Raw genomic sequence first — 26,651 nt, forward strand, 5'->3', positions numbered from 1 at the left:
AAATCTCCCTAGCGCTAGATGAACCGTGCTGTAAAAAAGCAGCTGTTTATCCGCAGTCTTCAGCTCATCACAGTCAGCTGAGTTGCCTGTCGCTAACATAATGATGAACATAGAGCTATTAACGAGTTGTCTACTGACGGGTCTGAGTCCAGACTGTCTATCCGGAAGACCGGAACATGCACCCGCGCACTCTGACCAATCAGAGGACAGTTTACTCACATCTGATTTGCATAAACATATTCTGGTTCGCTTTGAAATGTTGCTTTGTGAAAGAGAACCGAGCCAAAGAGAAAATGCAACAAAGCGCAGATCTGCAGCTCTGAAAAATCCCTTACGTTATAATTACTTACAATATAATCACTTACAGAATAAGTACATATAAGCTCTATATGTTTAACAACAAAAAAGTTTCAGTTGAAGTAACTCTAAATTGTTGAAAAACTTCCCAGTGGATTTCCTTATAAAACTGTACAACAGGCAAAGGGGCAAAACTATGGAGCCTGATAGCTAATAAAAGTATTTGAATTTCATAGATTTTAGTTATATACATTTCAAATATTAATCAAATATTTAAATTAAATTAAATATTTTTCTGTGGTGTATTTGATAAATGTACATTTTGTCAGTGGTTTTTTCTGTGTTTTAAATGAACCAAATATTGACTCTCTTGAGTTTATTACTAGTTGATTTTTTATTTTTAAAAGCAGTTTAATATTTCTATACAGTATCTATACAGCACTGTCAGAGACCACCATTTTGTTTTCAATCAAATCGCCAATATCACTTGGTACTTATTTATGCAGGACAATAGTAAAGTAATAATAAAATATATATGTATATAATAACTTTACAAATAAAATTTTTACAGATTTCATATTTCTTCTGTTGAAGACCTTTGTGTGATTTATGAACAATAAGAATAATGAACAGCAATCAGGGGAAAATGCATTTAACAGAAAATCACACAGGTCTTCAACAGTAAAAACAGTGCATTTCCACAGAGTTCCCTGAAAACATGCAGGTGTGTGGACTGGCTACTCTAAACTGCCCCTTGGTGTGAATGAGGATGTGAATGTGCTTCTATGAGGCCTTGTGAGGGACTGACATTCAGTTTAGGGTGTTTTCCTGCCTTGTGCTCAGTTTTCCTGGGAAAGACTCTGGATCCACTGCGACCCTGACCAGGAAAAAATGTTCACTGAAGATGATGATGAATTTAAAAGAGTCTAACAGTGATATTAGTGATGTAATTTAAGTTATGTACTTTAAGTGATGTACTTGATTCATGTAAATATAAAGTCAGTATACATTCTCTTTTGAAGTAAGAGTATAAAAGAAGGAGTGTAAAGCTGGTGTGAGTAACATCCCTGTTGATATTTTAAAAATATGGTCACATGTTGATTAAGCTCGCACATTATTCCTTGTTCAGCAAAGTGCCTTTATTAGCAAAAGTGATTATATACAGCATCAGTAACAATAACACTTACAGTCATGGATATCACTTGTCATTGCAGTTTAACAGCAAACCCTGACAATAATACTTCAACTGTGATGTAGGAAAACTTCTAACAGGTTAGCTTGTGTAATGAAGCTAATGAAATTAAGCGTCTATGTAGCTGTCGGACAGCACTGCCAAAAGCAATATCATCAAACCATCTGCAACAAAAATGTACCTTGTGTCACTACACCTTATTAAGCAGTACAGAAGATAGATTCAATATACGTTCTTATATCTTCCAGTTATGTTTAAAACTGGTCTAAATATATTTGTGTTAAACTAATTGTTGTGTAGCTATGTAAAGAGCAGAAAGCATTTCAGGATGAGAGCGACTGGGTTATGTGCGGGGCCCAGTCACCAGACGCTTGCCTGTGGCCTGGATCCAGGGCTGGGTTCCCGTAACCCTAAAGTGGACAGGGTACATTTCTTTTCTCTCTTTCCTGTACCTTTTATGGGGGTCATTAGGATTGATCTTTGTCTGATCCTCCCTATATGCTTTGGCTCTGACCTTCTGAAAGATAACACACAGACTGACAGGAGGTTGTGTATTCAAGCAGGCGAACAGAACAACACAAAAACATAACACTTCCACCACGTGGTGCTTTAGACATAAAGACACAGTCCTGTGCACAGCTCTAATTCACACTCAGGTTTACGCAAAGAAGAACTGGAGGAGTAAACATGATATGAGGGACAAGACCATGATCGGTGGGTGAGGACACTTCATTCCTGCATCATCTGGAGAAAAACAGAAATTAATTATTTTATCTAGTTACAACATTTTCCACATAAAGTCTAAGCAGTGAGGTTTACAACCAAAATCAAACAATATACATGTATATATACAGAGGTGGTTGACAAATTAAAGGAAAAACTGGTAACTCTGGTGTTATTATTTTGCTGGTATGGTTTGTGTCCACTCGCCCTTCACAGAGAAACATCACTGCAACTCAATACTAATTTAAAGTCAGAACCACATGTGAGTGTGATGGTCAGGTGTCCACATACGTTTGGCCACGTAGTGTATAATTAACTAAGGTCAAAAATTTCATGGGCAATTAAAAACAAAAAACACAAAAAAATGAAGTAGAGGGAGCAAAAAAGCCCAGTGCACTTAACATCCTGAAATAAATGGAGTTATTGGTTGTATAAGAAATTAAATCTGCTTTGCAGGTAATGAAACACACAAGTGTATCTCACCTGTGGGAATTTCAGTTCTGTTTTCAGGAGGTTTTTCTGTAATGGAAAAAAAAACATTATTCTATCATCTTGGTACATTCATAGCTCTTTTGTGTGTACTCTCCTCAATGATGCTAGAGTGATTTACTCTGTAACTGTAGATCAGGAACACGTGTAGGTCAGGCTCACTGCTAACGTAGCTCAGTGTTTACATTCACAATCTTTCACTCCAGTACTGTTTTAACACACCTTTATTAAATCACCCTCTCCACTAAAATAAACAAGACTGGTCTTAACTCTGCAATGTTTCACATTATTAATACTATAACTAATATGTGATTACTATATAAAGTTATAATATTTCACAGTAACGTCAACTGAATATTTTGACAACCAGTGAACAGCACTGAAATAGTATTTCAAAGGGAGCACATTGTACAAATAACCAGGAAAATAATTTCAGCTACACAGTTCCTGCTATCTGGGGTAAAGACATTCTGATTTAAAACTCTAGAGCACACTCGTGTAATGAAAATTATTTAGATTTAAAGTTGTGAGAGGGCGTCTACAAGTGTGTGATGAAACAGAAATTCACAGATGGTCAGGTGTTCTCTCTTCTCCTCTCTCAATCTAACACACACATGAAGAGCTTTGTAATTAGCTGCTCAGTGCAGAAGTTCTCAACTAGGACTGAAAACACTGACATTATCTTTAAATATGAACCGCTTTTGTTATACAGTAAGCTTAGTGCCTTTCCAATCATTCAGTATGTCCAGCTTTGTTTTCTGATGTGTGTAACGGTCAGTGTGTGTTCTACTGACACTAACTCACTTACCCTGGACTGAGAGATTAACACGGCTAATCAGGTCTCTTTTTGACATGAGAGAGGCAGATCTCTTGGAGCGTCTCACTATCTGGTAGCTCGTGTAGACACCTGCATCAGTAAGTGTCAGATTGCGCAACACTAAGGAACAGTTCCCCTTACGCAGCTCTTCCTCAGGGACGTCCACACGGCCCTCATATCCCTCACCCTGATCGCTCTCCTCACCCTCTCGCTCAAACACATCCTCAGATTCAGTGATCCACCAAATATGCGGTGTTTCAGTGCCTACACTCTGCAGTTCACACGGCAGGACAGCTGTAGACCCCACGTGGCCAGATACAGTGATCTCAGCTTCTGCAGAGAGGAGGCCTGAGATGGGAAAATTAAAATCTAGATTACTTTCAGCACCTTTTATCCAGTGATCTTATGTTAATAGCCTTAATGTTTCATCTGTTTTATAACAAAAAGTTACTTACTCACACACATGGTGCCCAATACGATGCAAATGGAAAAAACGGAGGTCATGATGCCCTGATACTGTCTGGAGGAGTGTGTGGAAATTTTCTAAAACAAGGAAAAGCAAGAATTAAAAAAAAAAAAAAAAAAAAAAAAAAAAGAATATCAACAGGTAATAGAGTGCTTCTTGGTATTCATCAATAATTTCTCTCACCTCTTTTTTTTTTTACATACTATACACTATAATATATAATTTCAGATTCCAATAATAAAGCTAAAGTCATATGATTGTAAATCACCACCATTTCCACTGCGGCTAATACATCAATATACTTATAAAAATATTATTGGAAGAAAAAAATCTACATTGGCGTGACAGCTGCAGCATGCTAATCAGTATCATCTTCTCCAACGAGTCTTTCCTATAGCAATCACACATCAAATATCCCTGACCATCAAACACAGATAAAATTTAATTGAAGGAAATGTATAAGGGCTCTATATGTACACCACTGTACCTGCATGCTATAAAACCTGTTTGAGGTTCTAATTAGGTTCAACATTTACAGCTAATTTATTTAATCTTATAGTCTGAATAATGAAATACAGTTAATAGTAATAATAAGTGCATTTATTTTCTCTACAGCATACAACTGTTTTAAGGTAAAACATAACAATAATGATATAATAAAAATGAAAATAAACAGAAAAATATCTCTCCTACTTAATACTGTAGGCCTGTAGGATACATCACGCCCCAAAACAACAAGCTAGCGCTGTGATGGCGTTCTGTATATGATGATAAATAATGATAATAAATAAAGTCTGTGTTGTTCACGTTTCTCTACAACTGTTTAAACCACAGCTCCATCATGCTGGCTCATAACACCTTCCAAACATTTTCACTTTTACTCTCAAACTGTATATACTCTAAAAATACAGTCTGAGAAACTGCTGCAAATTTTCCAGAGAAATGTCATTTTCCTTGCTTCCTCTCTCTCTTTTTTCCCCTTTATGAACACCATAATTATTGGCACCCTTCTGCAGATTAGAAGAAATACTGTATAAAATAAACAGCATACAGTTTTCTGTTCACAGTTCTTGTTGACTTTTGCTGAATTTATGTAGAAATACAGTTCATTGGATGTATATTGGCAATCATTGGTACAGTGCATATATTTTAAATTTACAAATTAAAATATGCTACAGATACATATGAACTACTCCACCTGTTTAAAATGAGTGTTTCTAATTGGAGAATTGCCATCTTCAGGAATATTCAGTAGAATATGCATACAGTAAAAACAGCAGGTGCCGAGATGCACGTTTTTCCCCCCAGTGTAAGAAATTAAAAAAAAGAGGTCATGATGTCCATTGTGCCCTCAGTGTGTGCAGATTTTCTACAACAAACAAATATTATCTAATTATATAGTATAATACATTTTAATAAACATATTAAACACATAGGTTTGAATTCAAGGCAAGATGGCCAAAGTCATGTCACTGTAAATCACCACCAGTTTCAGCAGCATCAAATACGTCAGAATATCCAGCCCTGAGGAGAACCGTTTAATAGGAACACATTTAGCATCAACACATTATAGCAAAAGGATTTCTGGTAGAAAAATCTATAGCTCACTGTTACGCTCTCTGCCTGGACCACAACAAGAGGGAGGCAGCAGGTGGAGTTTGCTATTGCCAAAGACTACGTTTAATACAGAACGCAAAACTATAGCATTAGACGGCTCATATCAGTAGTGAGTAATGTCGGGATGTTGTCTGGAGTGAAGATCGAGTGGTGTGTGTGTTGTGTGTCAAGCAATTTAAACAAATGAGAGGAAGCTATCTTTAAAGCAGAGACGCACTGCATGCTGGTGAATCCCATCTAACGGATTAGAACAAACCCCTTCTGGTGAACCTGTACGCTTAAAAACACACAAAACAGGACCACAAGCACAGAAAAACAGACGGCTTCTGCATTGTCACACTCACGCTAACAACACCACAGCAGCTTGCTAATCAGTGTGAGTGTGCTAGAGCCTAGCTATATGAGACTAGCTAACTCTTCTACTGCAATGACCCGTATATTCAAGCTATTACAGTATTAAATTCTGTCATGATCTGGAAATGGACCTTTTCTAATTTATCTTACTTACTTTATCTTACTGTTTACATATTATTAGCTTGCTAGTTTGCCTGCTAGCTGTTAAAATGTAAAATAAAGGCTAAAGACTTAAATCAAATGGTTCTGAAAGTTACATAAATAATTATTTGACTAGGATGCCACGGTAACTGGACTCTATGAATGCCTATTTGAGGTTCTAATTAGAATATAATCTGAATTACTAAATATTGTTAGTAGTAATAACTTCATAAATAATACTATTAAATAAAATAGTAGTAATAATAACTTCAATTATTATATTATTGTGTTTTACCTGAAAACATATAAGAGCTTCCCTAATCCATACTGCAGGCCTGTAGACTCCATCAAGCCCCAAAATAATGAGCTAACGAGCTTCATACTGTGATAATTGTGTTTAAAACAAGTGTTTATTCTGTCAGAGTAATAAAAACCACTTGTGTAGGTCAGATTGCTCTACATGCAGGAGTAAACTGGGTAGTGGAGCCCCTGGGTTTGAACCATTGTTGGGACTTAATGCCTACACCATGACAATCTACAACTGCTCCAACCACAAACGCAAAACTAGCTACTATAACAGAGAGGCAACGTCAGGCCTTATGGACAAAAACTAAATCACAGAAGCTGAACGACACAATCACAGATTAGAAACTAAGAGAGCCATGTGCAATGGAAAAACTATAAGAATTTAGAAGTTAGAATTAATAACCATAACAAGACAAGAATACAAAGCTCAGCAAATTATTTACCAGATGTGTGTGTGTGTGTGTGTGTGTGTGTGTCAGAGAGAAAAAGAAAAGACCTTGACCATGACAAGTAAGCAATGAAGCAAACAAACAAACAAAGCAAAGCAATTTTAACACAGTACTGCAACAGAACGCATGGAAGTGTCCACATTAAGAGTCACCTAGAATTCAGTTTAGTGGTTCAGTTTAGCAGATTTATTAGATTATAATTCAGTGTTTTGATAATGGATGAAATGCAGTTGATTCAACAGTGAGCAGTGTGTGTATTGTGGCAGTGAATCAGATCATCAGAAATCAACACTGATTTAACACGTCTATGTTATTTGACTGACGGTGATTCAATGTTAAATAACATCCCTTTGCTATCAGGGTAGGATCTAAATCTACAATCGGATTTCTGTAAAGATGTTTTGTGACAATGTCTATTGTTAAAAACGCTGTACAAATAACATTTAAATGAACTGAAATCAGCTGGTTGGTAATGTCAAACACTTCAGTTTTCTTTTTTGCTGCACTTTGATGATGTTCCCTAACATTAACACTAAAATGTTTGCTGAGTATCTAAGTGCAGAAAATCATGCAGGTACGGGCCATCAGCTTCAGGTAACGTTTACATCAACCATCAGAACGGGGAAAAAGTGTGATCTCAGTGATTTTGATCGTGGCATGATGGTTGGTGACAGATGGACTAGTTTGAGTATTTCTATAACTGCTGATCTCCTGGAATTTTCACACAACAATCTCTAGAATTTACACAGAACGGTGCAATTAAGGAAAAAACATCCAGTGAGTGGCAATAAAAAAAACAAAAAACATCCTGTGTGCGGAGGGTCTGAAGGCTGAAACACCTTGATGAGGAGAGAGATCAGAGGAGAATGACCAGACTGGTTGAGCTGACAGGAAGTCTATAGTAACTCAAATAATCACTCTTTACACCCGTGATGAGCAGAAAAGCATCTCAGGACACACAACACATCAATCTTTGATGTGGATGAGCTGCAACAGCAGACGACCACACTAGGTTCCTCTCCTGTCAGCCAGGAACAGCAATCTGAGGCTATCATGAGCACAACCTCACCCAAACTAGACCGCTGAAGATTAGAAAAAAAAAAATTCTCTCTCTCTCTGTGTGTTTTATTAGTTTCATCTGTTGGTTTGGCCTTCTGTTTAATTCTCAGTCTCTCCATATGTGTTCTGTGCCAGCAAGGCACATACTGTTCCTTTTTTTCTTCCTTCCTTCCTGATGTGAACTGAAGCTCTTGACCTGTATCTGCATGATTTTATGCATTGCTCTGCTGCTACATGATTGGCTGATTAACTGCAGGACTGTGCAGGTGTTCCTAATAAAGTGATCGGTGTGTGTATATAGTGTTACACTTCCTTGGGTAAACACACAGCATTAGTGTATTCATTGTAAGTGTATTATTGATCCTATTGAAGTGCTGTGATCCAGGAGTTACAGGTTGAGTGCCATCAGGTTTAAATCCTGAGCTCCATTCAGTCTAACAGACACATTAATAAAGAGAGAGTGTGATGAGTGTGAAGCTGTTGATGAGACTTGGAGCTCTTCAGGTTGTTCATAAACTCTCTCTGCTGCTACAGGGTCAATTAACACTTATTCTCATCCTCTTATCCTTAGGACATCATTTTCAATAATATTTTAATGGACCTACAATTCTTACATTTAGGCTGTTTATTAGCATTTTTTTTTAGTAATTCTTCTTCAAACCTCACACAAAGTTTTCACTCTGGAATATTATAAATATGAATAAAGAAATTCCTAAGAATTCAGACATTTCACAGTGATTTTGTTGGATTTTATGCACATTTCTTTTTATACACAAAAAGCTACGACTGCTCAGCAGCCTCTAATCAACAAACTGAGTAACAAAACCTCATGAAATCCCCAAAAGCACCAATGACCATTAATCATGATCCCTTCCAAAGAACTGGTATGGACCTCGGGCCATTAGATCAGATTCCACGAGGGCATCGCTTTGTGTTAGTGCTAGTGGACTACACAACAACACACCCGGAAACAGTGTATTTCCGCAACATCTCCACAATATCACCACAACATCTCCACAACATCACCACAACATCACCACAACATCACCACAACATCTCCACAACATCGTCACCACATCATCTCCACAACATCTCCACAACATCATCACAATATCGCCACAACACTTCCGCAACATCTCCGCAGTTGCCCAGAGCTAGTTGGCTGGAAAACTTTTAACTCTCGAAAATCATCGAATTTTATGGAAACTTTGGAACAAATCTGGTTATAGGATATTTGCTAGAATAACCGGAAAAAAAAAAAAACGTAAACTGTAAATATAAATAAATGAACGTCAGCATGTGAGAGATGTTAGCTTAGCTTAGCTTAGCTTACCTTAGCTTAGCTTAGCTTAACTTCTCATCTCAGTTCAAACAAAATATGAAAAAGTTTGTTCGCTTCTAGTAAATGAAAACATAGGAATAAAACCACACAACAAACCGAAAAGTCTTACACTTTCGTTAAAAAAAGAAAACAAAACACGAATTAATTTTAGAACAGCAGGAAAGAAATCTGTAAACACCCTGTTACTCTCCACTGTAACACACTGGCGCTGTCTCTGTCTTTCGTAGTGATGGGTCATTCTGTCTCGGGAAGTGATTCGTTCAGTTGCGCATGCGCAACATCCTATAGGTTCTGTACTGGAATTACAGTTCACCTCTCGAGTCTTCGGGTTTGAGTTCCATAAGCCAATGCAGTCTGAGCCGGAAATAGAATTGATTAGTTCATCTCTCAAGTCTTTCGATAGAAAAATTAGTTAATTTACAACCTTCCTAGTAATTATTATTATTATAGTGAAGTGAAGTGTGGCCAAGGTGTACACACACACACACCCTTTTTTGCCGCGGCACCCGGGGAGCAGTTGGGGGTTCGGTGCCTTGCTCAAGGGTCTCACCTATTGAGGGTGGGAGAGAGTGCTGGTCATTCACTCCCCCCACCTACAATCCCTGCCAGACCAGAGACTCGAACCCATGACCTTCGGGATGACCTTTGGGTTCACCTTCGGGTTACAAGTCCGAGACTCTAACCGTTAGGCCACAACTGCCCCTTTATGTCATTACGTCATTACGTTATAGTATTAGATAGACTTGTCAGATAAGAGGTGAGGCGAGCTAATCATAGACTAAAGATCCAGGTAAACAATGAATTAATGTTTTCTGTTCCTTATAGTATTATAGTTTTGTCTTGTTAGATTAGATTAGATTAGATTCAACTTTATTGTCATTACACATGTATAAATACAGAGTAACGAAATGCAGTTTAGCATCTAATCAGTAGTGCAAAAAGCAGCAAGTGCAGTATGTACAGTATAAACAGTGTGTATAAACAGTAGTAAATATAAATATAAACAGTATGTATAAACAGTAGTAAATAAACAGAATGTACAGTATAAACAGTATGTATAAACAGTAGTAAATAATGGAATGTACAATATAAACAGTATGTATAAACAGTAGTAAACAAACGGAATGTACAGTATAAACAGTATGTATAATCAGTAGTAAACAAACAGAATGTACAGTTAAGAGCAGTTATGTACAGACAAGGGCAGTGAGAGATAAGTGGAATTAAATTAAGATAGTGCAAGAATATACAGATGTAATATGTACAATATACAGGTGTGCTATACTAATGCTAATATGCAGATGTAGTATGAACTAATCTACAGATGTGCTATACTAATGTACAGATGGGCAATTGAAAGACCTGGTAAGAACAATATGTACAAGTACAGAGATGAGGTATGAACAATATATACAGATATGTATATACAGTTAGATAAAGTTATATACAGTTCAGTGGGGGACAGAGTTCAGTAGGGAGACAGCTGTGGGAAAAAGCTGTTCCTAAACCTGCTGGTTTTGGTCTTGAGGCTCCTGTAGCGCCTCCTGGAGGGGAGGAGCTGGAAAAGACCGTGGGCAGGATGGGAGGAGTCCTTAAGACAGCGTTTCTTCTGGACCACCTCAATAGCAGGTAGTGGAGTCTTTGTGATGCGTTGGGCGGTTTTCACCACCCTCTGCAGTGCCTTCCGGTCTGCGACAGAACAATTCCCATACCAGACTGTGATACAGTTGGTAATGATGCTCTCAATTGCACAGCGGTAGAAGTTGCTCAGGATGTCAGCGGAGAGGCGGTTTTTCTTTAGTGTCCTCAGGAAGAAGAGGCGCTGATGGGCCTTCTTGATCAGGCTGGAGGTGTTGGTTGACCAGGACAGGTTCTCTGAGATGTGGGTCCCTAGGAACTTGAAGCTGGAGACACGTTCAACAGCCATGCCATTGATGTGGATGGGATCATGTGGCACGCTCTTCTCCTTCCTGAAGTCCACAATGAGCTCCTTGGTTTTGCTAGTGTTGAGAAGCAGGTTATTGTCAGCGCACCATGCAGCTAAGTGCTCCACCTCTGCCCTGTAGTCAGACTCGTCGTTGTCACTGATGAGCCCAATCACCGTGGTGTCATCTGCAAACTTTATGATGGAGTTAGATCCATACACAGGCTTGCAGTCATGAGTGAACAGGGAGTAGAGGAACGGGCTCAGCACACAGTCCTGGGGTGCGCCAGTGTTGACTGTGATGGTGGTGGAGCAGTTGTGGCCTGACCTAACATTCTGAGGTCTGTTGGTCAGGAAGTCCATGATCCAGGTGCAGAGGGAGGGACTGATGCCAAGATCCCCAAGCTTAGTGATTAGCTTGGAGGGAATGACTGTATTGAATGCTGAGCTGAAATCAACAAACAGCATCCTTGCGTATGTGTTCTTGTTCTCCAGGTGGGAGAGCACACAGTGCAGTGCTGTGGACACAGCATCCTCTGTGCTTCTATTGCTTCGATAAGCAAATTGGTGAGGGTCCAGTGTGGGGGGCAGGCAAGTCTTGAGGTGAGCCAGGACCAGTCGCTCAAAACAATTCATCACAATGGGTGTGAGTGCTACAGGGCGATAGTCATTTAGGCACGCTGGAGAGGAGTGTTTCGGCACTGGCACAATGGAGGTGGTCTTGAAGCACGCTGGTACTACTGTCTGGGCAAGGGACAGGTTGAAGATGTCTGTAAAGACGCCTGCCAGCTGCTCAGCGCATGCTCTGAGCACACGTCCAGGTATGCCATCAGGGCCAGCAGCCTTGCGTGCGTTGATTCTGCTCAGTGCATTATGGATGTCAGCGGAGGAGAGTGTGAGGGTCTGATGGTCATCAGAGGGTTCTGTATAGGCAGCCTTTTCCTTGTTGCCCTTATCAAAGCGGGCGTAAAAGTCATTTAGCTCGTTGAGGAAGGACACATTCATGACTGCCGGTGTGGAGTTACTGGGCTTATAGTCTGTGATGGCCTGAATGCCCTGCCACATGCGTCGGGGTCGGAATTGACAAAGTGTTCCTCCACCTTCAGCTTGTAGTCTAGCTTGGCCTTCTTGATGCCCCTCTTCAGGTCCGCTCTGGATGTACTATAGGCCTGTGCGTCACCTGATCTGAATGCATTGTTACGGGCCTCCAGCAGGAGCCGCACTTCCTTGTTCATCCAAGGCTTCTGATTGGGGTACGTGGTGATCTGTCTCTCCGTTGTTACACTGTCAATTGTGGTGTTGATATATTCCAGTACTGAGTGGGAGTAAGAGTCAATGTTTGTGTGAGAGCCACAGGTAGCCTGAGAGGCAAACATACTCCAGTCTGTTTCTTTAAACCTGTCCTGGAGTACGGAGTCCACCCCTGCTGGCCACACTTTGATGGTCCTCACTGATGGCTTCACACGGCTGATGAGTGGAGAGTACTTGGGGGTGAGGAACAACGAGAGGTGATCAGATTGTCCCAGGTGGGGGAGGGGGTTGCTGTGTAGGCTCCAGCAATATTGGTGTAGACATGGTCCAAAGTTTTATCCCCTCTCGTGTGGCAGGAGACATGCTGATAGAATTTGGGAAGTACTGTCTTGAGGTTGGAGTGGTTGAAGTCACCCGCCACAATAAATGCAGCCTCTGGGTGTGCAGTTTGTTGTTTGCTAATAGCCACATGCAGTTCGTTCATGGCAAGCTTAGCATTAGCATCCGGGGGAATATATGCAGCTGTTATTATAGTTGAAGTGAACTCCCTCGGCAGATAGAACGGTCTACACTTCACCATGAGAAACTCAAGGTTAGCTGAGCAGTGTCTTCCAACAATGACAGAGTTCGTACACCAAGCCTTGTTGACATAAATGCACAAACCACCGCCTTTCGTTTTACCGGAAAGTTCTACTGTTCTGTCTGCCCTGAGAGTGAGGCGTCCGGCTAGCTCAATAGCATTGTCGGGTATTCCGCTGTGTAACCATGTTTCCGTGAATTACATGACGTTACAGTCCATAAGTCTCTTGTTGTTGGTGATTCGAAGTCGTAACTCATCCATTTTGCTTGCCAGTGACCGCACATTAGCTAGGAAAATGCTGGGAAGAGAAAGCCGGTGTTAGCTTTAGCTTAGTTCTTAGACCTCCACGCTTCCCCCGTCTTTGTTTACGGTCTCTGCGCCGCCTTCGAGCGCTTCCGGTCGGCCGGGTAGCCTGCGTAGCGTCGGGTATTCTACTGAGCTCAGGGATGAGACGAAGATTGCTGATAAAACCGTCGGAATATTGCAATCTAATATCCAAAAGCTCTTGTCGGGTGTAGGATGTTAAAGAGAAGCTGTTCTGAATGAACAAACCCGAAATGAGCAGGAATATCGCTGCCAATTTGCAAAAACTGAAGAGACGCTGAGCCTCGCGTTGTGCACGCGCCGCCATCTTGGTCACTTATGACATTGTAGTGTGATCAATGTTTGCGTAAGTAGTAGATGTGTTAGGGAAGTAACACGTAACATTTTAATTATATTTTGCTAAAATGAACGAAATGAACGAAATGACTCGAAAAAAGATTCGTTCATTTTGCTGAACGAGACTCAAAGGTCCGAGTCGGTAAAATGATCCGAACTTCCCATCACTAGTCTTTCTCTGTACCCACATCCTCCATCTGCTGTCTCTGTCTTTCTCTGTACCCACATCCTGCTTCTGCTGTCTCTGTCTTTCTCTGTACCACATCCTGCTTCTGCAGTCTCTTTCTGATCTCTTTCACTCTTTCATTACCGCGCATGCGCAGTATCACACTTTCCTACCCCTCGATTTGTGCTGCTTACTGTTTCAGAATGAATCACATCATTACCACAGCAGCTTCTCTAAGTAACTGCAATGTTTTACTTCAGTGACATGGTAAGACATGGAGGATGCATTTAATTCATGACAATGGAAAGAATTCTGGCTTCTTCAGAAAAACTTTCTTCTCTTAAGTCTCTTTTAAGATTATTCTTAACTGGTACCCTGTAAATTATAAACCAACAAAGTTTAATAACACTATTTCACCCAATTGTTCCTTTTGTCATCACTTTCCAGAAACAGGTCACCACTTAGTTTGGAACTGTGTTTATTGCAAAGTGTTTTGGATTGACTTTTCAAATTTTGTAAAAAGGAATTTATCCCCAAACTTCTGTATTAGCTAGAATTTTTTTTAGTGATTCCTTGAAATCAGACTCTTAATAATCCAATAATCCAATTGCTTGTAAGACTCTTTTATGGTGTACCACTTATAAGTTAATATGCTTTAGTTCATTTCAGAATTTCTTTTACTGTAACCCTCTTTATTCTTCTTGTTTATTATATTTACCACTGTAAATGTTTAAAAAAAAGAACTGGAACATTTAAAGCTGAATGAAACAGGGTGAATAATGCTAAAGTGGGACACTTCTGAAAAATAGTACCTTTTTTAAAAAGTCTCAAATCTCACAAGGAAACATCAAGAAATACCAAACTTCTTTAAATCTCTGCTTATTGACTTTTCATGTGATGCTGTTAAAGTTAGCACTGTTATCACATTTCTTTATGTAACCCATCCAAATAATTGATGCTGTATCATTATGAATGTTCATATGCATATACACTGATCAGCCATAACATTATGACCACCTGCCTAATATTGTGTTTGTCCCCCTTTTGCTGCCAAAACAGCTCTGACCCGTCGAGGCATGGACTCCACTAGATCCCTGAAGGTGTGTCTGGTATCTGGCACTAAGACGTTAACAGCAGATCCTTTAAGTCCTGTAAGTTATGAGATGCGGCCTCCATGGATCGGACTTGATGGCCAGCACACCCCACAGATGTTCGATTGGATTGAGATCTGGGGAATTTGGAGGCCAAGTCAGCACCTTGAACTCTTTGTCATGTTCCTCTAACCATTGCTGAACAATTTTTACAGTGTGGCAGGGCGCATTATCCTGCTGAAAGAGGTCACTTCCATTAGGGAATACCGTTGCCATGAAGGGGTGTACCTGGTCTGCAACAATGTTTAGATATGTGGTATGTGTCAAAATAGCATCCACATGAATGCGAGGACCCAAAGTTTCCCAGCAGAAAATTGCCCAGATTGCCCAGAGTATCACACTGCCTCCACCTTCTCCACTGCTCCGTGGTCCAGTTCTGATGCTCACCTGTCCATTGTGGGCACTTTTGGCAGTGGACAGAGGTCAGCATGGGCACTCTGACAGGTCTGCAGCTACACAGCCCCATACACAGCAAGCTGCACTGCACTGTGTGTTCAGACTCCTTTCTATCATAGCCAGCTTTAACTTTTCAGCAATTTGTGCTACAGTAGCTCTTCTGTAGGATCAGACCAGTTGGGCCTTCACTCCCCACGCGCATCAGTCAGCCTTGGGCGCCCATGACCCTGTTGCTAGTTCACCGGTTGTCGATCTTTAGACCACTTTTGGTAGGTACTAACCACTGCATACCGGGAACACCCCACAAGACCTGCTGTTTTAAAGATGCTTTGACCCAGTCGTCTAGCCATTACAATTTGGCCGTTGTCAAAGTCTCTCTAATCCTTACACTTGCCCATTTTTCCTGTTTCCAACACATCAACTTCGAGAACCGACTGGTCACTTTCTGCCTAATATATCTCAACCCTTGACAGGTGCTATTGTAATGACATAATCAATATTATTCACTTCACCTGTCAGTGGTCATAATGTTATGGCTGATCGGTGTACAATGATATAATATTTAAGAATAATGTCAACTGAATATGTTGATTAATTAATACTTTTAAATACTATTTCAATGCTAAGTAAACTTTACAAATGACCCAGAAAATCATTTCAGCTGCAGTGTTCCTGCTTCCAGGGGTAAAAATGTTCTGAATTAAAATCTAGTGCACTTGTGTAATGCACATGCTTCCAATCTGAAGTTGTTAGATGGTGTTTACAAGTGTGTGTAAAAAGAGAAGCACAAAAATGATCAGGTGTTCTGTGTTTTTCTGGCTCCATCTAACACTCCCATGAAGAGCTTTGGTCCTTGTTTTCATTATACAGTAAGATTTGCACTTTTTCAATCACTCCTTATTCCTAGGTTTGTTTTCTGATGTGTGTAACAGTCAGTGTGTGTCCTACTGAGACTAACTCACTTACCCTGGACTGAGAGTTTAACACGGCTGATCAGGTCTCTTTTTGTCTTGACAGAGGCAGAGCTCTTGGAGCGTCTCACTGTCTGGTAGCTCGTGTAGACACCTGCATCAGTAAGTGACAGATTGTGCAACACCAAGGAACAGCTCCTCTTATGCAGCTCTTCCTCAGGGACGTCCACACGGTCCTCATATCCCTCACCCTGATAGCTCTCATCACCCAATCGCTCAAACACAGTCTCAGATTCAGTGATCCACCTAATATGCTGTATTTCAGTGCCTACACGCTGCAGTTCACACGGCAGGACAGCTGTAGACCCCACTTGGCCAGATACAGTGATCTCAGCTTCTGCAGAGAGGAGGCCTGAGAGGGGAAAAATAAATTCTAGATTAATCTGGACAGTGCACTTATTTTAAGAACCTTATGTTTCATCTCTTTTATGGAAAAAATGTTACTTACCCACACAGATGGTGACAATGTAGATGTAAGAAAAGGAGGTCATGGCGTCCATTGTACCCTCAGTGTGTGCAGATTTTCTACAACAAACAAATATTATCTAATTATATAGTATAATATATTTTAACAAACATGTTAAACACAAAAACCTTTGCAATCTCCAGCTTTCTACATTGCCATTCACCAACATCCAGCGCAAGTCATCTACTGCATTTGGTTTCACTGATAAATCCATCAGTAATACAAACGAAACCCGGCCCTCATCTCTGCAACTACTCTCCACCCTTCAACTTCATAGTTGCAGTTTTACTTTCTCTTCTCGAAGATTTAGAGTTCTCAGCAGGTGTCAGCATAAAAGTCCTTGTGTGATGTGTAGCGATCTGAACCAATTTCAGATTATAAAGGGTACAAAACCACTTTCCATAACAATATACCTAACTTTACATAAAAACACATATAGATGCATAGGCTACATATAGATACATGCTGATCACATCTTATTTAGTATCCCAGAGCCACAATAAACTAAACTGGCCTACTGCTGAATGGCCATTTCAGGCTTCCATACGATTATCATTAGCCAATAGCTGACTCGCTGATCATGGTTTTGAGTCTTGATATAGTAACTCAAACAACTCAATCCAGCTATACTAATCACGTCTTCAGGTGTGTTTGTGGAACTGAATTAGCCTGTTTGTAATTATCTCAATTAGTGAATCTGGTATATATCAATTTATTGACCAACATAGCAGAACTTTATTTATGACAACATATGATGTGTCTTTGTTTTCACGGAGACGTGGCTCAGCGACAGAGTGTACATTCCCCCCAGTGCTAATGCTAAGGAGGCGCTCTGTGAACTGTATGGGGCTATTAGCGATTTATACCTCACGCTGCATCCGCAAAGCCACCAGCATTGTGGACGACCACACACACCCCTCTCACACACTCTTTACCCTCCTGCTGTCTGGCAAACGGTACCGAAGCATTCGGGCCTCACGACCAGACTGTGCAATAGTTTCTTCCCTCATGCCATCAGACTCCTCAATACTCAGAAACTGGACTGAAGGAACACACACACACACACACAAAACTGAGCATCCTCCATCCTCTCTGCAATTTTTTTTGCAAGTTTTTGCACATGTTTATGCTGCTACAAATACTTATTACTGTACATAAGTTGCTACTCTTATGTTTACACTTATGTTTACACTATTTCAGCCACTTGTATCGTACTCTTGTAATATTTGCACTATTGTCACTAGGTCACGTTTAAACAGAACTGTGTACTGGTCGGCGCTGTAGCCATTGTACAGTCTTGTGCTGTCTTGTACTGTCTTGTACTGTCTTGTGCTGTCTGCACATGTTTGCACCTGTGCACCTTATGTATAAATTATGTAGTCCCTTGTAGTTCTGTGTTGTTCTGTGTCATCTTATGTAGCATCTTGGTTCTGGAGAAACGTTGTTCACTATGTACTCCACTTGAACTTGAACTTTATATGTAATGATAAGAGACCGTTTTAATAAAACTCTGTGGCTTTAACACATGTTTTTGGGGGGAGGGGTTTTGATCATCCAGTCAGCTGCTTTAGTGATACAGATCTGGCAGCCCTTTTTCTGTCAAGAATCCCTTTATCCTGAATCAAGAACAAGTCCGTTTCAAGGAAAGTGACAGTAAAATGTCCCTAATAATTATTACCTCCATATTTTTAGCGTTATTTGAGACTTTGCCACCAAGTTCCCTAGACATAAAAAGGGGCATGTAACAATCAGTAAGAGCATCAAAAGGCTTTTCCAAACTCAGGTCCACTAGCTAGCATTAGCATTAGCTTTTTTTTTTTTTTTTTTTTTAATAATTCTTCTTCACAGAAAACTTCACAGAAAGTTTTCACTAATTTTAAAATATTGCTTTACGACTGAGGACAGAAACACAATGTTGATGTTTATTTTAAATTTTATTTTAATTGAATAACATTTTGAGATGATTCATTGTACAGAAGACCCTAGAACAAAACTTAAAATCACATGGAGACATTTTTAGGCTATTAGCCCATTTTCTGCTGCACAAAAAGGTTATAAAAATACCTTCTTACTGAAGATGAACGAATGAACAAAGTAATACATTAAAACAGTCTACTATCTACAGTCTACACACACACACACACGTCCAGAAACACAGCACTGTACCTGAAAGTGCTAAATGACGATCAGTAAAGCAGAAGTTCATTCAGTGTTATTTTACTGTGTCTACTTGGCATCTAATTATTATCTAATTATATAGTATAATATATAATATTATACTATAGTGTTTCCCCTACTACCTTTGTATTGAACCCCTGGGTACATACTGTAATATCTACCTGTGACAGTGCACAGTAAAATAAGTTTTTTTTTTCTAAAAGGTTTTGTGTCCCTCCTTTCCCATCAAGTGTCACCTCTCTTCCTCATGTTACTGCCTCAAAATCCCTAGACATAAAAAGGGGCATGTAACAATCAGTAAGATCATCAAAAGGCTTTTCCAAAATCAGGTCCACTAGCTAGCTCAGTTTCACTGAAGAAGGCAGTGACAGCTACATATTCAGGTTGCTTATTAGCATTTATTTATTTTTTTTTAATAATTCTTCTTCAAACATCACAGAAAGTTTTCACTCTGGAATATTATAAATATGAATAAAGAAATCCCTAAGAATTCAGACATTTCACAGTGATTTTGTTGGATTTTATGCACATTTCTTTTTATACACAAAAAGCTACGACTGCTCAGCAGCCTCTAATCAACAAACTGAGTAACAAAACCTCATGAAATCCCCAAAAGCGGCAATGACCATTAATCATGATCCCTTCCAAAGAACTGGTATGGACCTCGGGCCGTTAGATCAGATTCCACGAGGGCATCGCTTTGTGTTAGTGCTAGTGGACTACACAACGCCATACCCGGAAACAGTGCATTTCCACAACATCTCCACAACATCTCCACAATATCACCACAACATCTCCAAAACATCTCCACACATAATGTTGCAGAGACTCTCTTCCGTGTTTATCTCCCAAATCGGGATCCTGAGTAAGATCCTGACTGATCAGGGCACGTCCTTCATGTCATGAACACTGCGAGAGCTTTATGAATCGCTGGGGATTAAAGAGATTCCCACCAGCGGGTCTCCTCCACAGATGGAGGCTGTTTGAATGCTTTAATCAACAGGGATGTTTCTCAATAGTGCACTATGTAGTGTGCAGCGGTGGCCATTACTTTATCTCTAACGTAGTGCACTATGTAGTGTGTAGCGGTGGCCATTACTTATTCTCTAATGTAGTGCACTATGTAGTGTGTAGCGGTGGCCATTACTTTAACTCTAACGTAGTGCACTATGTAGTGTGTAGCGGTGGCCATTACTTATTCTCTAACGTACTGCACTATGTAGTGTGCAGCGGTGGCCATTACTTTATCTCTAACGTAGTGCACTATGTAGTGTGTAGCGGTGGCCATTACTTATTCTCTAATGTAGTGCACTATGTAGTGTGTAGCGGTGGCCATTACTTATTCTCTAATGTAGTGCACTATGTAGTGTGTAGCGGTGGCCATTACTTATTCTCTAGTGTAGTGCACTATGTAGTGTGTAGCGGTGGCCATTACTTATTCTCTAGTGTAGTGCACTATGTAATGTGCAGCGGTGGCCATTACTTATTCTCTAGTGTAGCGCACTATGTAGTGTGTAGCGGTGGCCATTACTTATTCTCTAGTGTAGTGCACTATGTAGTGTGTAGCGGTGGCCATTACTTATTCTCTAGTGTAGTGCACTATGTAGTGTGTAGCGGTGGCCATTACTTATTCTCTAATGTAGCACACTATGTAGTGTGCAGCGGTGGCCATTACTTATTCTCTAATGTAGCGCACTATGTAGTGTGCAGCGGTGGCCATTACTTATTCTCTAGTGTAGCGCACTATGTAGTGTGTAGCGGTGGCCATTACTTATTCTCTAATGTAGCACACTATGTAGTGTGCAGCGGTGGCCATTACTTATTCTCTAACGTAGTGCACTATGTAGTGTGTAGCGGTGGCCATTACTTATTCTCTAATGTAGTGCACTATGTAGTGTGTAGCGGTGGCCATTACTTATTCTCTAATGTAGCGCACTATGTAGTGTGTAGCGGTGGCCATTACTTTATCTCTAATGTAGTGCACTATGTAGTGTGTAGCGGTGGCCATTACTTTATCTCTAATGTAGTGCACTATGTAGTGTGTAGTGGTTGCCATTACTTATTCTCTAATGTAGTGCACTATGTAGTGTGTAGCGGTGGCCATTACTTATTCTCTAATGTAGTGCACTACGTAGTGTGTAGCGGTGGCCATTACTTATTCTCTAATGTAGTGCACTACGTAGTGTGTAGCGGTGGCCATTACTTATTCTCTAATGTAGTGCACTATGTAGTGTGCAGCGGTGGCCATTACTTATTCTCTAATGTAGTGCACTATGTAGTGTGCAGCGGTGGCCATTACTTATTCGCTAATGTAGTGCACTATGTAGTGTGTAGCGGTAGCCATTACTTATTCTCTAATGTAGTGCACTATGTAGTGTGCAGCGGTGGCCATTACTTATTCTCTAATGTAGCGCACTATGTAGTGTGCAGCGGTGGCCATTACTTATTCTCTAATGTAGTGCACTATGTAGTGCGTAGCGGTGGCCATTACTTATTCTCTAATGTAGCGCACTATGTAGTGTGTAGCGGTGGCCATTAATTATTCTCTAATGTAGTGCACTATGTAGTGTGCAGCGGTGGCCATTACTTTATCTCTAATGTAGTGCACTATGTAGTGTGTAGCGGTGGCCATTACTTTATCTCTAATGTAGTGCACTATGTAGTGTGTAGCGGTGGCCATTACTTATTAAGCTACGAGGCGTGAGTTTAGAGACTGCTGCGTCTTTGTTTTCACGGAGACATGGCTCAGCGACAGAGTTCCGGACGCCGCCATTCAGCTAGACGGGCTAGCCTCGTTTCGTGCCGACAGAAATACAGCTCTGTGCGGTAAGGCTCGCGGCGGCGGCTTGTGTGTTTACATCAACACGGAATGGTGCAAGAACTCTGTGCTAGTCTCTAGTTACTGCTCGTCGCTGGTGGAGTTTATGACTGTTAGATGTAGACCTTTTTATTTACCACGGGAATTCACTACTGTTTTCATAATCGGTGTCTACATTCCCCCCAGTGCTTACGCTAATGCTAAGGAGGCGCTCTGTGAACTGTATGGGGCTATTAGCGAGCTGCAGAATTCAAACCCTGACGGACTGTTTATTGTTGCCGGAGATTTCAACCATGCAAATCTCAAGTCATTGCTCCCTAAATTCCATCAGCATGTGGACTTTGCAACGAGAGGGAAAAACGTGCTGGACCTTGTTTACACAAACATCCCCGGCGCGTACCGGGCGGAGCCCCGCCCCCACCTCGGCTACTCAGACCACATCTCTGTTATGCTAATGCCAGCATACAGACCGCTAGTCAGACGCTCCAAACCGGTTCTGAAGCAGGTGAAAACCTGGACAGCAGGAGCCATCTCTGCTCTTCAGGACTGTTTTGAACACACTGACTGGCACATGTTCAGGGAAGCGGCAACTGACGGCGACTTTACTGACTTGGAGGAATACGCGACATCAGTGACCAGCTATATTAGCAAGTGCATTGATGACGTCACCGCCTCCAAGACCATCACCTCACGCTCCAACCAGAAGCCGTGGATGACTGCAGAGGTGCGTGCGCTAATGAGGACTCAAGACTCCGCCTTCAGGGCAGGCGATAAGGTGGCCCTAAGAACAGCAAGGGCCAAACTGTCCCGGGCCATCAGAGAGGCGAAGCGCGCACACACCCAGAGAATCCACGACCACTTCAAGACCAGCAGAGACACCCGGCGCATGTGGCAAGGCATCCAGAACATCACCAACTACAGGTCATCACCATCTGCCTGTGACAGTGATGCCTCCCTCCCAGATGCGCTGAACGACTTCTACGCTCGGTTCGAGGCACAGAACGGCGTGACGGCGAGGAAGACCACCCCTTCTCCCAATGACCAGGTGCTGTGTCTAACCACGGCTGACGTGAGGAAGACTCTACACAGAGTCAACCCACGGAAGGCTGCTGGACCAGACAACATTCCTGGCAGGGTGCTCAGGGGATGTGCAGACCAGATGGCAGATGTTTTCACGGACATCTTCAACACCTCTCTGTGCAGCACCGTTGTCCCGACCTGCTTCAAGGCCACCACCATCGTCCCCGTGCCAAAGAAGTCTTCAGTGTCCTGCCTCAATGACTACCGTCCCGTTACACTTACACCCATCATCATGAAGTGCTTCGAGAGGCTCGTCATGAGGCACGTCAAGACCCTGCTGCCTCCCTCACTGGACCCCCTGCAATTCGCTTATCGCCCCAACCGCTCAACAGATGATGCCATCACCACCACCCTCCATCTGGCCCTTACCCACCTGGACAATAAAGACACTTATGTTCGAATGCTGTTCATAGACTTCAGTTCAGCATTCAACACGATCATTGCTCAGCAGCTGATTGGAAAGCTGAACCTGCTGGGCCTGAACACCTCCCTCTGCAACTGGATCCTGGACTTCCTGACTGGGAGACCTCAGTCAGTCCGGATCAGGAACAGCATCTCCAACACCACCACACTGAGCACTGGGGCCCCACAGGGCTGTGTGCTCAGTCCATTGCTGTTCACTCTGCTGACTCACGACTGTGTAGCAATGCACAGCTAGAATCACATCATCAAGTTCGCCGATGACACGACCGTGGTGGGTCTCATCAGCAAGAACGACGAGTCAGCATACAGAGAGGAGGTGCTGTGGCTAACGGACTGGTGCAAAGCCAACAACCTGTCTCTGAATGTGGACAAAACTAAAGAGATGGTTGTTGACTTCAGAAGAGCACAGAATGACCACTCTCCGCTGAACATCGACGGCTCCTCCGTGGAGATCGTCAAGAGCACCAAGTTTCGTGGTGTTCAACTGGCGGAGAACCTCACCTGGTCGCTCAACACCAGCTCCATAACAAAGAAAGCCCAGCAGCGCCTGTACTTTCTGCGAAGGCTGAGGAAAGAACATCTTCCACCCTCCATCCTCACCACGTTCTACAGAGGGACTATCGAGAGATATTACAATGTAGTTCACTATGTAGTGTGCAGCGGTGGCCATTACTTATTCTCTAATGTAGCGCACTATGTAGTGTGCAGCGGTGGCCATTACTTATTCTCTAATGTAGCGCACTATGTAGTGTGCAGCGGTGGCCATTACTTATTCTCTAATGTAGCGCACTATGTAGTGTGCAGCGGTGGCCATTACTTATTCTCTAATGTAGCGCACTATGTAGTGTGCAGCGGTGGCCATTACTTATTCTCTAATGTAGTGCACTATGTAGTGTGCAGCGGTGGCCATTACTTATTCTCTAATGTAGTGCACTATGTAATGTGCAGCGGTGGCCATTACTTATTCTCTAATGTAGTGCACTATGTAGTGTGTAGCGGTGGCCATTACTTTATCTCTAATGTAGTGCACTATGTAGTGTGTAGCGGTGGCCATTACTTTATCTCTAATATAGTGCACTATGTAGTGTGTAGCGGTGGCCATTACTTATTCTCTAGTGTAGTGCACTATGTAGTGTGTAGCGGTGGCCATTACTTATTCTCTAGTGTAGTGCACTATGTAGTGTGTAGCGGTGGCCATTACTTATTCTCTAGTGTAGTGCACTATGTAGTGTGTAGCGGTGGCCATTACTTATTCTCTAGTGTAGTGCACTATGTAGTGTGTAGCGGTGGCCATTACTTTATCTCTAACGTAGTGCACTATGTAGTGTGTAGCGGTGGCCATTACTTATTCTCTAACGTAGTGCACTATGTAGTGTGTAGCGGTGGCCATTACTTATTCTCTAACGTAGTGCACTATGTAGTGTGTAGCGGTGGCCATTACTTATTCTCTAACGTAGTGCACTATGTAGTGTGCAGCGGTGGCCATTACTTATTCTCTAATGTAGTGCACTATGTAGTGTGTAGCGGTGGCCATTACTTTATCTCTAATGTAGTGCACTATGTAGTGTGTAGCGGTGGCCATTACTTTATCTCTAATATAGTGCACTATGTAGTGTGTAGCGGTGGCCATTACTTATTCTCTAACGTAGTGCACTATGTAGTGTGTAGCGGTCGCCATTACTTATTCTCTAACGTAGTGCACTATGTAGTGTGTAGCGGTGGCCATTACTTATTCTCTAACGTAGTGCACTATGTAGTGTGTAGCGGTGGCCATTACTTATTCTCTAACGTAGCGCACTATGTAGTGTGTAGCGGTGGCCATTACTTATTCTCTAATGTAGTGCACTATGTATAGTGTAGCGGTGGCCATTACTTTATCTCTAATGTAGTGCACTATGTAGTGTGTAGCGGTGGCCATTACTTTATCTCTAATGTAGTGCACTATGTAGTGTGCAGCGGTGGCCATTACTTTATCTCTAATGTAGTGCACTATGTAGTGTGTAGCGGTGGCCATTACTTATTCTCTAGTGTAGCGCACTATGTAGTGTGTAGCGGTGGCCATTACTTTATCTCTAATGTAGTGCACTATGTAGTGTGTAGCGGTGGCCATTACTTTATCTCTAATGTAGTGCACTATGTAGTGTGCAGCGGTCGCCATTACTTATTCTCTAATGTAGTGCACTATGTAGTGTGTAGCGGTGGCCATTACTTTATCTCTAATGTAGTGCACTATGTAGTGTGTAGCGGTGGCCATTACTTTATCTCTAATGTAGTGCACTATGTAGTGTGTAGCGGTGGCCATTACTTTATCTCTAATGTAGTGCACTATGTAATGTGCAGCGGTGGCCATTACTTATTCTCTAGTGTAGCGCACTATGTAGTGTGTAGCGGTCGCCATTACTTATTCTCTAATGTAGTGAACTATGTAGTGTGCAGCGGTGGCCATTACTTTATCTCTAATGTAGTCCACTATGTAGGGATAAGAGAGGCATTTTGGATTTGCATTTTGAAACTTTTAACTCTCCAAAATGATCACATTTTCTGGAAACTTTGGAACAAAGCTTGTTATAGGATATTCGCTAGAATAACCGAAAAAAAAAACCCCGTAAACTGTAAATATAAATAAATGAACATCAGTCTGTGAGAGATGTTAGCTTAGCTTAGCTTAACTTCTCATCTCAGTTCAAACAATATACGAAAAGGTGTCTTCACTTCTAGCAAATGTAAACAGAGGAATAAAACCACACAACAAACCGAAAAGTCTTACACTTTCGTTAAAAAAAGAAAACAAAACACGAATTACCTTTAGAACAGCAGGAAAGATATCTCTGCACATCCTCTCACCCTCCGCTGTAACAAACTGCCACTGTGTAACTCTGTCTTTCTCTGTACCCACATCCTCCATCTGCTGTCTGTCTTTCTCTGTACCCACATCCTCAATCTGCTGTCTCTGTCTTTCTCTGTACCCACATCCTCCATCTGCTGTCTCTGTGACTTGCCTAGGAAAACAATGTTGCCGGATGGGTTGTCAGATCGATTGACGCTTTTTTCAGCCAAACTCCAGCGTAAAATCCACCATTTCCACAAACATCAGCCCAAAACGCACACTGTTAGAGCTGATGCAGTAGAACTTTGTTTTTATTATTTATTTATTTATTTATTTATTTGTTTATTTATTTATTTATTTAATGGACAAGAAAGTAAAAAAACAGGATAACAGCTCAAAACAAAATTTCACAACAACAGTGGAAATATAAACAGTACATAAAGAACAGGAAAACAAACAAAGAATAAACATTTAGCCAGGAGTAATATAAAATTTAAAATAAATTAAT

General features: G+C 41.4%; 2 protein-coding genes across 2 annotated transcripts in view; both read right to left on the bottom strand.

Moving 5' to 3' along the window:
- Positions 1 to 1,411: 1,411 nt before the first annotated feature.
- Positions 1,412 to 26,269, bottom strand: LOC117598103 (CD276 antigen homolog). Its single transcript, XM_053236735.1, has 5 exons — positions 26,120 to 26,269; positions 16,800 to 16,876; positions 16,347 to 16,703; positions 2,696 to 2,731; positions 1,412 to 2,233 (listed from the first exon to the last, which is right to left on the bottom strand). The coding sequence occupies exons 2-5, from the start codon at positions 16,849 to 16,851 to the stop codon at positions 2,148 to 2,150; spliced, it is 531 nt and encodes a 176-aa protein (XP_053092710.1). The 5' UTR covers positions 16,852 to 16,876; positions 26,120 to 26,269; the 3' UTR covers positions 1,412 to 2,147.
- The window catches only part of LOC128317072 (CD276 antigen homolog), a 131,284-nt gene continuing 106,044 nt past the window's right edge, over positions 1,412 to 26,651 (bottom strand). Inside the window, exon 6 of the transcript XR_008302239.1 lies at positions 1,412 to 2,052. The gene's annotated coding sequence lies outside the window, so the exon portion shown is untranslated. The remainder of the gene's footprint in view (positions 2,053 to 26,651) is intronic.

The sequence above is a fragment of the Pangasianodon hypophthalmus genome, chromosome 9, assembly GCF_027358585.1.
Source record: "Pangasianodon hypophthalmus isolate fPanHyp1 chromosome 9, fPanHyp1.pri, whole genome shotgun sequence".
In the NCBI taxonomy this organism is placed as follows: Eukaryota; Metazoa; Chordata; class Actinopteri; order Siluriformes; family Pangasiidae; genus Pangasianodon; species Pangasianodon hypophthalmus.